Below are 15,633 nucleotides of genomic sequence, written 5' to 3' on the forward strand. Positions count from 1 at the left end.
TATGATAACACAGGTAACTGTAATAGAAATGAAATTTTCAAACTAACAAATGGTTTATATACTGCATATAATGAGTCACAATTTTTTCTGTAAAGTGTACAAGAAAATCAGCAACTATTTCATTGCAAAATGATATGGCCACTCCTTTTAATATCCAATAAAATCATTTTTTAAAACAACAAAGCTTAAAAAGATTTCCACAAACTGTGGGTAGAGTAGAAATGAAGGAAAAATATTAGTAGAGTCAAACAAATGGTGAAAAGTTCTAACAGATGTTGGTAGTAACTTTCCTTCAACCTGTAGGAATGCAAAATTTGTTTTACCAATATAACCAAAGCCACCCTAATTCATCACTGATCTTCTCTGTTATCACCTGGAGATCTGTTCCTTTTTCTAAATTAACGCAAGTAAAATGCCAAGCTATTGGACTGCCTTGGTCAGCAACAGCAAATCTTTTCCTGAAAGGGGACAAAATTGAACTTAAAATTTACTAACTCCAAACTGCAGGTCAAATATTTTAATTTTTGTAATTAAAAAAAAAGCAAAAATAAAAAATATTTATGCACTTTACTTAACTTTATATATATATACACATAACATATATTACTGTGAAAGATCGAAATCCTGCAAATGTCAACGTTCTCCGTTGAATGTCGGCATTCGCACAGTCGTTTCGTGCATGTATGAAATATTTTCTAAATATCATTATTTCTCACTTACATGGACATTCAGCATGCACTGATGTGAACGTTGAATAAAAATATTGTTCCTAGCATTTAGTCGTAGAACAATTTTTTTTTCGCAATTACAGCTAGGGATTGCAATCCAGCAGTGTTTTAAATCCAGCTGGATTTTTGCTGGATTGAAATCATTCCAGCTGGATCCAGCGTGGATGTATTTTTGGTGCAATAAAGTGTTATCTATCTATCTATCTATCCTGCAATTTATGTTTTTTTAATGAAATAAAACATTTTAAAAAAATACTTTAAAAGCTTTTATTATTTAGACTGGTCACTATAAATCAGTAAAACTTCTTACACATTTAGGTAGTAAAATTAACTTTGGTTCGGTTTAACATTTGAGATAGAGATAATTAACTTTAAATGTTTAGTTAGATTATAATTATAATGTAATCTTTAAGTTAAATAATAGCAAAGGTAATTCTACTAATTAATTAATATTAATATATTATAATAATGTAAGGACGGATAATCAGTGGCTAAGTGGCTATCAGTCTTACCAGTTTTCATATATATAGGCTCTACATATTAGTCTGTAGTTATTTATAGGTATGTAAAACTATGTACTGGAAGTAGAATAAGTTAAATAAACTACACCTTTATCAATCCAGCAAAATTTAATAAAATAATAACGTTTTCAATCGTTTTTAACGATCTTCCTCAGTTACAAAAAAAAAAAAAAAAAAAAAAAATAGAACATTAAATATAGAACATAAAATGTGTTCGGAATAAATATGAAAATTAACGGAAAATGCCCAAACGAACAAAATATAGATAAATAAACAAAATAAATAGCGGAAAAAATATATACAGGGTGTTTTTTTTTAACTGACGGTACTCAGAAACATCTATAGAGCAATCTAGCAGCTGGACTGTCGCCAAATTTGGGAGAGTGACTAAGGACGACATGGAAAAGAGATTCCGCGAAGAAAAAAGTAGTACCTAAATTCGCCGGTAAAGGAGGATTTGGCGCTGTTGTAGCAAAAAGCTACCAGCACTTCACCGAAGAAAGGGTCATCAGTCGCTTTTTTCCACTTGCATGGCTGCCTCGCTCCCCGGATCTAACCCCATGTTACTTTTTCCTGTGGGGTTACTTAAAATCCAAGGTCTATCTTGGTAGTGTCCCAAACTTGATGACTTTGAAGGACAACATTTCTCGAACTGTGATGAACATTCCTGCGGACGGCCATGTTACGTTCGGCCATAGAGAACACGGTGTTCAGGATGCAATGAGTTGTCCAGCAGGACGGTGATCACATTGAAGAAGGGAGAAGGTTATTTGCTGATTAATTAAACTTTCGTTATTACACTGAAACCTCTGTCTGATTATTCATTCGTGTGTTTGTTAATTGCAGCAGGATTTTATGCAGATTCTTAGCTGTTTTGCTACAACAGCGCCAAATCCACCCCTACCGGAAAATTTGGGTACTACTTTTTTCTTCGCGGAATCTCTTTCCCATGTCGTCCTTAGTCACTCTCCCAAATTTGGCGACAGTTTGGCTGTTAGATTGCTCTACAGATGTCTCTGAGTACCGTCAGTTTAAAAAAAAAAAACACTCTGTATGTAAGATCCAATGAAACTAGCATTGTCCGTTAATAACATTAATTAATGTAAAAGGATCTCCACACGGTAGACAATGAGTCCGCATCTCTATGGTTTATACAACCAGTTGTCATGTGCGCCTTGCAGATTTCCAATCTCTCAAGATGTTTGACCGTTTGCCTATTCTTCGTCGTTTTTATAATTGCCGCTTGATCCCATTGGACGTTAACATCCTTCTGTCTTGCGTATGATGCCAGCGCAGTGTTGTCAAGGTTCTTACTGATTATATATTTGTGCTCTTGAGCCTTTGTTTTAAACTGCGCATCGTTGCACCCACATAAACAAGCTTGGAATTGAAACGTTGGTTGTGTAAAGGCACCGAATATATACCCGTTGTTGAATTTCGATCCTTTTTCTTTTTATCGTTTCTTAAAAGTTTGAAAACAGTGGGATTACGTCGGTATACAATACGAAAATTATCAGACCTGGCAGTACATCTATGTATCTTGTTTAAAAAAATTGGGATGTAATTAAGCACTATTCTTATTATATTTATTCGAAACACATTTTATGTTCTATAGTTAGTGTATTTTTTTGTAACTGAGGAAGATCGTTAAAAGCGATTGAATACGTTATTATTTTATTAAATTTTTCTGGATTGATTAAGGTATAGTTTATTTATGAGTAATTTAATTATTAGTGTTAGTAAAGTAGTGAGTAAGTAATTAGTAGCAGTCTAGTAGTTAGCAAAGCGGCAATGCGACGACGTAGACTTTTTTGCAATTATTTAGAAAGTTAATTGAGTATTTGCGGATTCGCAGCGCTGGATCCAGCAGGCCGAAGAATGCGCTGGATCCAGCTGGATTGCTGGATGAGGGATCCAGCAATTGCAATCCCTAATTACAGCATGTATCGCCTTCCCTTCCATTTCTCGAATTAGTTGCAGCTGCTTGTCTGAAGTACATTTTTACCTAACCCAACCTAACCTAAAACAAACCTAAACCTATACTAACATAACATAATATTAATATCACCAAATATTTGGTCTTTCACAGTAACATATATAAAAAAATAAAACAACAGAAATGGAATCAAATATTTCACTTAATGAAAAATCTATTGTATATTTGATAAAATTTTTGTATCTGAGGTCATAATTAGTAGCCTTTAACTTTTCACAATAACTTTAGGACATTTCTTTTGCATCACATTTAAAACTTTGCAGAACTTATAAAAATCTAATACTTTCTAAATATTCAATGAAGGTACCATACCTCAAAGTCATCATGTGGGCCATTGATCACTGGTATAGGTTGATTTCTTCTCATCACTAAAAATGATTCTCTTCTTTCATTCTTTTACTGAGGCCACTTTTCTGTTCTTCTGTTCTGGGAGTCGAGGTTATAAGGAATGTATAGTAGCACAAATGTACAGTACTCCCAAGTTCTGGATCAATCTGTGGTCAGTGATGGTTATTCTATATACACCAAGTAACTTCGTGCAGTCTATTTGGTCTTTAGCATTCCCGAGTAGTTTGTAGTGGGGTTCGTTTGGAGAAAATTCTGCGAAGTATACATAAAAAGATTACATGCACCACAAACAGGAGAATATATTACAGAAGGAATCCCACAATCTACAAACTTATGGTTTTCACACTATCAGATGATACATAATTATACTGAACAGATCCTACTGTATATAGTTTATATGTTCACTTTTTATCAGCTAATTATGAAAAACTCAATGATTTAAACATGTCAATTCAAGAAAATAATTTTAACATATTTATCTCAAAAGAAAAAATTGAAATTTTGTTAAAAATTAACATATGGAAGAATAGGGTGGAAAATGGTTCTTTAGAAATGCTTACAATCACAATGTTTCCATAATTGAAAATATTCTTTACAAAGATTTAATTGTAAAAGTTCAATTGATCATCTGAACAAAATTTCAAAAATAGTTTCCTTCTAATTTTGATTTGAAAAAACTTGAGTATGATTTACAAATCCAACTTAAATGAAAAATGTCATCTGCAATTAAAAGCTTAAGAATTTGCAAAGTTATTTAGCAAGAGGTTTAAAATTCAAATTTTCCAATCATTAAATGAATTTTTGATCAGGACAGGATTTCCATTACATTCTGTAATGGCTCTAAACATACTTCTATACATACCCTATACTAAAAATACTTATGATTACACTAAGTAAATTCTATTGCAGGTAATTAAATGAACACATACTTTTAATGTTTAATTTCAGCAAGAAAAGCTGAATGTACAAATTGAAGAAAGTTTTAATATCTGAATGTCTACACACTAATACAGCTGAAGTTTTATAAAGGGCTTCTATACAAATTGTCTTGAACTACACGTTTCATACAATAGCATTCACAGATTTCAAAATGAATTTTGCCAAGAAGAGACAATAGCGAGGTTGAGGCCAAAGTTTTAAACGCGAAAACGTGTAACGTCGGATGTTCAGCGCTGCTTTCCTGTAAGCCTAGAAGTTTGGCAATGGCGTTTGGAAAGTCAGTGGTATCGTGCGTGACATTCCAAAGGCTGTCGTCAAACTTCTAGGCTTACAGGAAAGCGGCACTGAATGTCCGACGTACATGTTTTCACATTTAAAACTTCAGCCTCAACCTCACTAATAAGTAACATTTATAGGAACTGGAAACTATTTTGAAGATATCTTAGAATATTCTATTTAAGGTTTGTTTTTTGATCTTGCAAATCATATCTAAAAATGCTTAGTCAGCAACTTCAACATTGAAAATAAAGCAACTTTAATGTTTGCAATAGCATTTTTAAAAGTTTGGAACATTAATTATAAGCACCATTTAATTTTCCATCTTTAAAACCAAGTTTATTTTGACAAATTTATTTAATGAACCATATATGAAAAAATTTTACTGGTCCCTGGTAAAAAAAAAAATTCACTACAGCAGTTTAATGTAAATCATCTCAGGCTGTGTGGATATCAAATGTAGATTTCACATGACATTAATCTCTGTGATAATAAATGGACACAGTTTACAGTTAAACTGAACATTAATGAACTTTATTCTTATTTAGTTAAATTTCAAACTTTGAAAATACAGCAAGTGACATTAAGCAAATGTATATATTAATTTATTATACGAAAGACTAAAGAAAAAAAATGTAAAAATATTTAATTTTATAAAATAAAAAAAGTGCACTCAAGCGGCTCTTAAGTGAAATGGCAAAACTAATTTTTCTTTTCAATATGAAGTTTTTTGCTCAGTTTAATTTCCACCACGAAGACGAAGTACCAGATGCAAAGTGGATTCCTTTTGGATATTATAATCGGAAAGAGTGCGACCGTCCTCCAATTGTTTTCCTGCAAAAATAAGCCTCTGCTGATCAGGTGGAATACCTTCTTTATCTTGGATTTTGGCTTTTACATTTTCTATGGTATCACTAGGTTCCACCTCTAAAGTTATAGTTTTACCAGTCAGGGTTTTAACAAATATTTGCATACCACCTCTCAAACGGAGTACCAAGTGAAGCGTAGATTCTTTTTGAATATTATAATCTGACAAGGTGCGACCATCTTCTAATTGCTTTCCGGCAAAAATTAATCTCTGTTGATCTGGCGGTATACCTTCTTTGTCTTGAATCTTTGCCTTGACGTTTTCTATGGTATCGCTGGGTTCGACTTCCAACGTAATGGTTTTTCCAGTAAGGGTTTTCACAAATATCTGCATCCCGCCACGCAATCTAAGTACCAAATGAAGCGTAGATTCCTTCTGGATGTTGTAATCTGACAGAGTGCGACCGTCCTCTAACTGTTTACCGGCAAAAATCAAGCGCTGCTGGTCGGGCGGGATTCCTTCCTTATCCTGGATTTTGGCCTTTACGTTTTCGATGGTATCACTCGGTTCTACCTCCAAAGTAATGGTTTTTCCAGTCAAGGTCTTCACAAAAATCTGCATTCCTCCTCTCAAACGAAGAACCAAATGAAGGGTAGATTCTTTCTGAATGTTATAATCAGACAAAGTGCGACCGTCTTCGAGTTGCTTTCCGGCGAAAATCAACCTCTGCTGGTCGGGCGGAATGCCTTCTTTGTCTTGAATCTTTGCTTTTACATTCTCGATTGTGTCACTTGGCTCTACCTCCAAAGTAATAGTCTTCCCAGTTAGAGTTTTAACAAAAATCTGCATCTTCAATCTAAGGGGGAAAAAATATAAGCACAATCGTTTTAAAATATAAACTAAAAAACAATTATTAATATACATTTCTACAAAGGGTTATGTTACCTATGGTTCCATGATGGCGGCTCGTCTCCGATTCCAGCAAATAGAATGGAAACAGTGGGGATGCACGTTCTAACCTAACCTAACCTATTGTAATAAATTACCATAATTATTACAAACAAAATTATTGATATTAGAATAGGTTAGGTTAGAATGTGCGTCCCCATTGTTTCCTTGCTGGAATCAGATAAACCACCATCTTGGAACCATAGGTAACATTAACCCTACCAAGAAAGCTAGATGTAATCAAGATGGCGAACACCAAATCGAAATGTTAAAATTCAATAAAATCGAACGTTAAAATTGATTTTAAATATCTCTATATAATTTTTTGAATTAAAACAATTTATGGCACCCAATTTATTTAACGAAATATGCGTACATTCGCCTAAAACAAAAATAATGCAACAAAAGGCTTTTACTTCTTTACTTACGAAGACTGAGAACTAAACCAAGCCGTTGGAAAATAAAAGGCAATAGCGCCTCCTGGATTATTTATTAGCGTTGTATGTCTAAGTTAATTTACATGTAGATATTCTTAAAAATTAATATTTTTAAATATAATTTTTTTCTATGATTATATGCAGAATTTTATTATTTTTCGTAAACGGCGTTATTATTAACTTGTATTCTTTCGCGTTTCAACCCTTTATGGCTTTATTGCTGGTATTCTTGATTTTTTTTTAAAACTCTTTCCGCCCTGTGGGCACTAAGAGAGCATCTTTTAGCAAGTCCATTATGGGTTCGGCCAGATCCACAATGGGGCGGCCGGGTGGTGAGGGACGGGGCCGACATATCCGGTCGGATCACCCCCCGAAAATTTCCTGTGGATTTTCGATCCCGGGTCCTCCAGAGCTCACCTTGGTCAGCTCTGGGGGATCCGGGACTTGGATAGCTCAGCGGTCAAGGTAGCAGTCCCCGGCTATCTTGGTATGGCGGACCCATAATGGGTTTACAAAAAGTAGCCCTCTTTTTTATAACTCTTTCTCCTCACAGAGGCAGAAAGAGTTATTTAAAAAATCTGTACGTACAGAACTTATCCCCGATTTTTTTTTTTTACATTTCTCGACGTTTAAAGATGTCCTAAGTCCAAAAATAAAAAAATTTGGTGGTCATTTTTTAAACTATCGCCATACTTTCCTCTGTTATATATAACAGCTAGGAAAGTAAAAAGTAAATTTTAAAAGACAAAATGGAACCGCACTATAACGAAACCAGATGCGCCGCCATTATATTCGTATGGAGCAGTAATCGTTATCACGTGAAATAACTCCTAATTATTCTCGCGTTTATAATGTATTTAACATGAATGTATATGCAAGCAATGATCCGCGAAAATCCGTCTCTTCGGCGACAGGGAGGCAGTGGCGTAGCTAGGGGGTGCGGTAGGTGCGGTCCGCACCAGGCTCCTGGGAAACGATAAGCTCATGGCGCCCCAAAATCACAAGGAAAAAAAAACCGAAAAATTTTTCATGGCAATCAGAAAAAGTAAAATTCGGCATTTGGATGCTCGAGCAGGGGCCCCTATTACACAGGAAAACCAGCAACTCAACTGTAATCTAGTTATACACTATATAAACCACTACACAAAAATATTTTAGTCCGTTTACGTAAACAAAACAAAAAAATACCTAACGCATCATTCATCAAACGAAAGAAATTGAACATCTAAACGCAATGTTTTTAACGGAATAAATAAATTCAAAAGCCGAAATTTACAGAAAAAATTACTTGTTTTCGTTTGGACGTTCCCGATTACCATTACGGAAAAAGGACACCCCTACCGAAAAATTTTTTTCGGGGGCCCACAAATTGGTTCCGCAAAAGGCCCGGAGAACCGTAGCTACGCCACTGCTGAAAGGCGCAAAAATCACGAAATTCGGTGAAAAGTCCAAACGTTTTACATTAAATTTCGTGGCCACGCAACAATAAATCTCCGATAATTTGTTGCGAGCGGTCTGATTTTCTGTTCGTGCGATTAAAAGTGATTTATTTCAAGCGTTTTCTGAGTTTTGCATCATTTGCAGCGATTTCATCGGTAAGTTCAGACCACAAACTTTCTAAATTTAGGTGCTGTATTTTGAACATTATTAAGTCGAATATCACAGTTAGTGGCAATGATTTTCCGACAAAGCTCCATTTAGATAACAATTGATCGTTTTGGTCACAGAGACGACGAATGGGCCTCTTCACTTATTTTGAGAGATACTTTTCACCCTTTTTACTGTTAAATTTCGTCCAATCGAATTGTTAAAGCAAAATGGGAATTAATGCATACATTAAATTGTTATTCACCGCTATGGTTCATATACACATTATATCCCGCGCCGTTTTAATTAATTAGAATTTCTCTATTTTTACAAATATTTTGTGTTGTGGCAATAGACAGTATTGTATAATTTGTACGGACAGATTTTTAAAATTATATATCGAACATTAAAAGTCGTTGGAAAGATTAAAATTACTATATTTAATAATTAAAGATTTTATCATAATATTGATTTTTCACTTTGAAACTTTTATTTTAATTAAAACGACCATTTTCTACAATTCCCTATCATAAATCTTTACTTTAACATAATGGGTTCACTATGAAAACTTCCAAAATATTTCAAAATTAACACAAATTGTGAGCAGAAACATTTATTAATCATTCTACCAATTTGCAGAAGCTAAGCTATTGTACTTGTAAATTTTTGACGGTGGAAGACCGTGTCAAATTTTATAAATAATGTGACATCATCGACAACAATTAGTTACGAGCTTTTTCCTGATTGTTAACGAATCAACAATACAAACTCCATTGTTGTTCGTCGGAATTCAGACGCCATTTTCATATCGCTGGCATTTTCCAAAAAATATCGAAATTTTTGCTAGTTTTAGAAAGAAGAAGAGGAGAAATAGCAGAATAATTGAGGGAAAGACAGAAAAACAGAATTTCAGTAAAGGGAACGAAAATGAAATAAAATATTTGGAAGCCGACATTAGCCAAACTAACAAGAAATTACGGGTGTACTATAGATTACTCCCTATGGAATTTCAGGACTTTGATTATATATTTGAACTCAGGGGACCGAGACGAGTTCAACGGTACCCTATTTTTGGACCGAAGACGAAAAATAAAAAAGTTATCACACTTTTTAAGTTACCATACTTTTTTAATGCTCTCATGCAGACGGCACCGTAGTTGCTAGTATTGCTATCTTGCGGTAAAGTCTGCAAACCGTGACGTCGGACTACGGTCATCTTCCGGAGGGTAAACACGCGATACGAGAGCGGAGAGAGCGACGCGACTTCCGATCATCGCGCGATCGCAAACATGGCGGCCGTTCCCACTGTTCGTGCTCCCGACTGACCTCTCGTACGGGAGCCACCACACGCCGCCATGTGCTAAACTAGTGATCGATTCACGGTAGTTCTTGAACAAAGTAAAAAAAGGGGGAAAACGTCTACTAAAGGCAATTTTAACGGCAAGCACGCGACTCCCGATCGCGACAGCGAGGCCGACTTAACTGGGAGCGACGCGACTCCCTATCATCGCGTGATCGCCGGAAAAAAGTGTGATAACTTTTTTATTTTTCGTCTCCGGTCCAAAAATAGGGTACCGTTGAACTCGACTCGGTCCCCTGAGTTTAAATATATAATCAAAGTCCTGAAATTCCATAGGGAGTAATCTATAGTATACCCGAAATGACTATGGAAGGAAGATATTTTAAACGAATTCGTATTACGGGTAAGTCACTTCCAACGAACTAGAATATACTATAGAGTGGCTGTGACTTTAGATACAACGGTCTTGGTGTCGATGATGGGTAGTAGAGTACCTAGATACCAGAGTAGCGACACACGAGTCATCGCCGCCGTCGACTGTCGTCACGTGGTCTATGGGTTTACATTAAGAAATGATAATTTTTTTTAGTTTAATAAACCATTTTATTCGTAAAAATGTTTTATTAAACTAAAAAAAAATCGTCATTTCTTAATGTAAACCCATAGACCACGTGACGACAGTCGACAGAACATGGCGGCGATGACTCGTGTGTCGCTACTTTGACATCTAGGTACTCTAACGGGTACTATCGACTGCCCTTTTACTTTAAGTCAAAACATTGAAGTCTAAACCACGTGTTGGGTAGGCTTGTTACTTTAGAATCTATTTCTCTCATCTAAATCTGGATTGTTTTGTTTGCTCCTAGATTTGGCATTTAGGCAATTAAGTGATATAAATCTAGATTGTTTCATCTCGAATTTAGCTGTTTTGTACATTTTATTTAATTATTATAGAGAAGGTAAGATCAGAGTTTTAAGTAGTAAATGAAGTACTTAACCCCGAATATAACAATATTTTTATAATTTAAGTACGAGTTGAAGGGCTTTACTCTTAGCAATATGATTATTTATAATATACTCAGTTTTGGTTTCAACTTGTTATTATATTAATATAACACAGGATCGTAGTACTTATTGATAAAAACAAAATTATGTTAACTTTTGAAGTAAAATATTTCAAATCGATTAATGTTTTGACGTAACGCGTGACGTATTTACCGAATGTTGAACGTTCGAAACAAACTAATTATTCGAATTTTCTATTGTTGGTCGCCATCTTTAAATGGAAATTTTCTCGTTTTTCCTGCGTTTTATGAGATTTTCCGAAAGAATTTTCATTATAAATGAATTTCAGTAAGTAAGTAAATTGTTATTTATGATTTATAGGAAATCAAAATGGAGTTATTGGCGATGAAATGTTAAATTTATAGTTTAAGATTTCGAATTTCATTTCAAACGTGAGATTTTTCGAAATTACATTTTCAGATTACGTATAAAATTTGATTGGGAATAGTCATACATCAGTTTGAATGTTATAATAAATAAATTCAATACGTTCTATGCAGTGGCGTAGCATGGGTGTCAGCAGCCTGGGGCGGAGGAAAATTTTGCCGCCCCCTTATTTAGGTATTTTTACAAGATATTACTATTTATTGTGAAATTTTTCCGCCCCCTATAAGTGCCACCCCACTACGCTACGCCACTGCTTCTATGTATGTTGAAATTGTCTTCTGCTTCCTTATAATGTCGTTTTTACGTATAGTAAAACCTGGCTAAGACGAACTGCGTTAAGTCGAAGCCGTGTACAGCTTCCTGTCACACGATATAAGGATTTTCTATAGTATCTCTTGACGGTAATTATAATTAGGACCTATTTTTCCGAGCGCTCTCCATTCTTTCGTAGCTTTATGATCTTCAATTTCTCCTATATTCCGTGTACATGCAAACAAATAAACCTCTATATCTCGAAACCTGTTTATCTCGAATTTATTTTCCTTCCTCGCAAGATTCCGGATAGACATGTTCAACTATACGTAGTTTTTCATATTCCAGCATTTCTATGAATTTCTATAGCCAGACAACATATGATATACTGACGACCGGATGGCCGAGCGGTCAAGGTGGCAGCCAACCGCTCTGGGGGACCCAGGATCGAATCCGAACGGGTCGAATAATTCCCAGGAATTTTTCGGGGGGTGGTCCGTTCGGATATGTCGGGCCCCGTCCCTCACCACTCGGTCGCCCCATTGTGGGCCTGGCCGAACCCATAATGGGCCTACTAAAAGAGGCCCCTTAGTGCCCACAGGGCAGAGTTTAAAAAAAAAAACATATGATATACTTAGATTATAAAGCCTTTGTTTCGATTCTTACAATATTTTATACAGCAAAATTTTATAATTTTCTTTTGTAACGAAGTTTCCTTTACTAGATTCAAATTACAAAACATACTAAGCAATTATTAATGTCGAAACCAACTGAAAATAAAAAAATGATGCTTCCAGGTAATGAGATGTCAAATGTTTACCTAATTCTGACGAAGCACCGAAGCAACCGTCAAACCCTTTATACAAAGACCGCGTAGGGCGAAGACAGAAGACACTTGCCGGTCGAAGGCGGCCGTCTACCCCGCAAGATTAAAGCCCGCGTAGGGCGAAGACTGAACCCACTGTTGCGGGTCGAAGACGGCCGTCTATCCTGCAAGATCAAAGCTTGCCTAGGGCGAAGACAGAAGACACTTGCGGGTCGAAGGCGGCCGTCTACCCCGCAAGATTAAAGCCCGCGTAGGGCGAAGACTGAACACACTCTTGCGGGTCGAAGGCGGAACGTAACCGCAAGATTAAAGCCCGCATAGGGCGACGACAAAACACATCCTTGCAGGTCGAAGACGGCCGTATACCCCACAAGATTAAAGCCCGCGTAGGGCGAAGGCAGAACACACCCTTGCGGGTCGAAGACGGCCGTCTACCCCGCAAGATTAAAGCCCGCGTAGGGCGAAGACAGAAGACACATCTTGCGGTCGAAGACGGCCGTCTACCCCGCAAGATTAAAGCCCGCATAGGGCGAAGACAGAAGACACTCTTGCAGGTCGAAGGCGGCCGTCTACTTCGCAAGATTAAAGCCCGCGTAGGGCGAAGACTGAACACACTGTTGCGGGTCGAAGACGGCTGTCTATCCGCAAGATTAAAGCCCGCGTAGGGCGAAGACTAAACACACTGTTGCGGGTCGAAGGCGGCCGTCTATTCCGCAAGATTAAAGCCCGCGTAGGGTGAAGACAAAACACATATTTGCGGGTCGAAGACGGCCGTCTACCCCACAAAATTAAAGCCCGCGTAGGGCAAAGACAAAACACATACCTGCGGTCGAAGACGGCCGTCTACCCCGCAAGATTAAAGCCCGCATAGGGCGAAGACAGAAGACACTCTTGCAGGTCGAAGGCGGCCGTCTACTTCGCAAGATTAAAGCCCGCGTAGGGCGAAGACTGAACACACTGTTGCGGGTCGAAGGCGGCCGTCTATTCCGCAAGATTAAAGCGCGCGTAGAACGAAGACAGAAGACACTGGCAGGTCGAAGGCAGCCGTCTACTTCGCAAGATTAAAGCCCGCGTAGAACGAAGACAAAACACATACTTGCGAATCGAAGACCGCCGTCTACCCCGCAAGATTAAAGCCCGCGTAGGGCGAAGACTGAACACACTGTTGCGGGTCGAAAACGGCCGTCTACCCCGCAAGATTAAAGCCCTCGTAGGGCGAAGACAGAAGACACTCTTCCAGGTCGAAGGCGGCCGTCTATTCCGCAAGATTAAAGCCTGCGTAGGGTGAAGACAAAACACATATTTGTGGGTCGAAGACGGCCGTCTATCCCGCAAAATTAAAGCCCGCGTAAAACGAAGACAGAAGACACCCTTGTGGGTCGAAGGCGGCCGTTTACCCCACAAGATTAAAGCCCGCGTAGAACGAAGACAAAACCCATACTTGCGGGTCGAAGCTGGCCGTTTATCTCGCAAGATTAAAGCCCGCGTTGGGCGAAGACAAAACACATATTTGCGGGTCGAAGACGGCCGTCTATCCTGCAAGATCAAAGCTTGCCTAGGGCGAAGACAGAAGACACTTTTGCGGGTCGAAGACGGCCGTCTACCCTGCAAAATTAAAGCCCGCGTAGGGCGAAGACTGAACCCACTGTTGCGGGTCGAAGACGGCCGTCTATCCTGCAAGATCAAAGCTTGCCTAGGGCGAAGACAGAGGGCACTCTTGCGGGTCGAAGGCGGCCGTCTACCTTGGAAGATTAAAGCCCGCGTAGGGCGAAGACTGAACACACTGTTGCGGGTCGAAAACGGCCGTCTACCCCGCAAGATTAAAGCCCGCGTAGGGCGAAGACAAAACACATATTTGTGGGTCGAAGACGGCCGTCTACCCCGCAAAATTAAAGCCCGCGTAGAACGAAGACAGAAGACACCCTTGTGGGTCGAAGGCGGCCGTTTACCCCACAAGATTAAAGCCCGCGTAGAACGAAGACAAAACCCATACTTGCGGGTCGAAGCTGGCCGTTTATCTCGCAAGATTAAAGCCCGCGTTGGGCGAAGACAAAACACATATTTGCGGGTCGAAAACGGCCGTCTACGTCGCAAGATTAAAGTCCGCGTACGACGAAGACTGAACACACTGTTGCGGGTCGAAGACGGCCGTCTACCCCGCAAGATTAAAGCCCGCGTAGGGCGAAGACTGAACCCACTGTTGCGGGTCGAAGACGGCCGTCTATCCTGCAAGATCAAAGCTTGCCTAGGGCGAAGACAGAAGACACTTTTGCGGGTCGAAGACGGCCGTCTACCCTGCAAAATTAAAGCCCGCGTAGGGCGAAGACTGAACCCACTGTTGCGGGTCGAAGACGGCCGTCTATCCTGCAAGATCAAAGCTTGCCTAGGGCGAAGACAGAAGACATTTTTTCGGGTCGAAGACGGCCGTCTACCCTGCAAAATTAAAGCCCGCGTAGGGCGAAGACAGAGGGCACTCTTGCGGGTCGAAGGCGGCCGTCTACCTTGGAAGATTAAAGCCTGCGTTGGGCGAAGACAAAACACATATATGCGGGTCGAAACGGCTGTCTACCCCGCAAGATTAAAGCCCGCGTAGGGCGAAGACAGAAGACACTCTTGCGGGTCGAAGACGGCCGTCTACGCCGCAAGATTAAAGCGCGCGTAGAACGGAGACAGAAGACACTGGCAGGTCGAAGACGGTTGTCTACCCCGCAAGATTAAAGCTTGCGTATGGCGAAGACTGAACACACTGTTGCAGGTCGAAGACGGCCGTCTACCTCGCAAGATTAAAGCCCGCGTAGGGCGAAGACTGAACACACTGTTGAGGGTCGAAGACGGCCGTCTAGCCCGCAAAATTAAAGCCCGCGTAGGGCGAAGACATTGATAAAGAACATTTGTCACACATCCAACAATACGACGATAAAAATAAAATCTCTCCCACGCCTAATCAAAACTGTGTTAAAAGGTAGACCTCACAAACGTTTTAACATGACGATAACCACGTCCATTTCGCAACACCAAACCGACGGACCACGTTTACAGTATTTGGAACTAACCCGAGAAAACGTCCAACTATGGAGCGATACAAATGGATTTGTCTCTGTCATTCAGAAAATGGCATTCAGCACGGAAATCTTTCTGTCGAGGATGCTTTCTGAAGCTCATTTGGTCAAGAATCAGAAGTGCTCAGAAGTGAGTTCATCTCCATCATCGAAAAC

At 38.9% G+C, this 15,633-nt stretch overlaps 1 protein-coding gene and 1 long non-coding RNA gene across 2 annotated transcripts; both read right to left on the bottom strand.

Annotated features, from left to right (window-relative positions):
• Positions 1 to 117: 117 nt before the first annotated feature.
• On the bottom strand, positions 118 to 3,856 carry LOC136982796 (uncharacterized). Its single transcript, XR_010881928.1, has 2 exons — positions 3,558 to 3,856; positions 118 to 458 (listed from the first exon to the last, which is right to left on the bottom strand). It is a non-coding gene; the product is annotated as an uncharacterized lncRNA (long non-coding RNA).
• Positions 3,857 to 5,313: 1,457 nt separating this feature from the next.
• On the bottom strand, positions 5,314 to 7,099 carry LOC136982794 (polyubiquitin-B). The gene is made up of 2 exons (XM_067279311.1): positions 6,993 to 7,099; positions 5,314 to 6,472 (listed from the first exon to the last, which is right to left on the bottom strand). Exon 2 carries the CDS (start codon positions 6,463 to 6,465, stop codon positions 5,548 to 5,550), a length of 918 nt encoding a protein of 305 aa, XP_067135412.1. The 5' UTR covers positions 6,466 to 6,472; positions 6,993 to 7,099; the 3' UTR covers positions 5,314 to 5,547.
• Positions 7,100 to 15,633: the final 8,534 nt, after the last annotated feature.

Source organism: Centruroides vittatus, unplaced genomic scaffold, assembly GCF_030686945.1.
Source record: "Centruroides vittatus isolate TY-2023 unplaced genomic scaffold, ASM3068694v2 contig_863, whole genome shotgun sequence".
NCBI lineage: Eukaryota > Metazoa > Arthropoda > Arachnida > Scorpiones > Buthidae > Centruroides > Centruroides vittatus.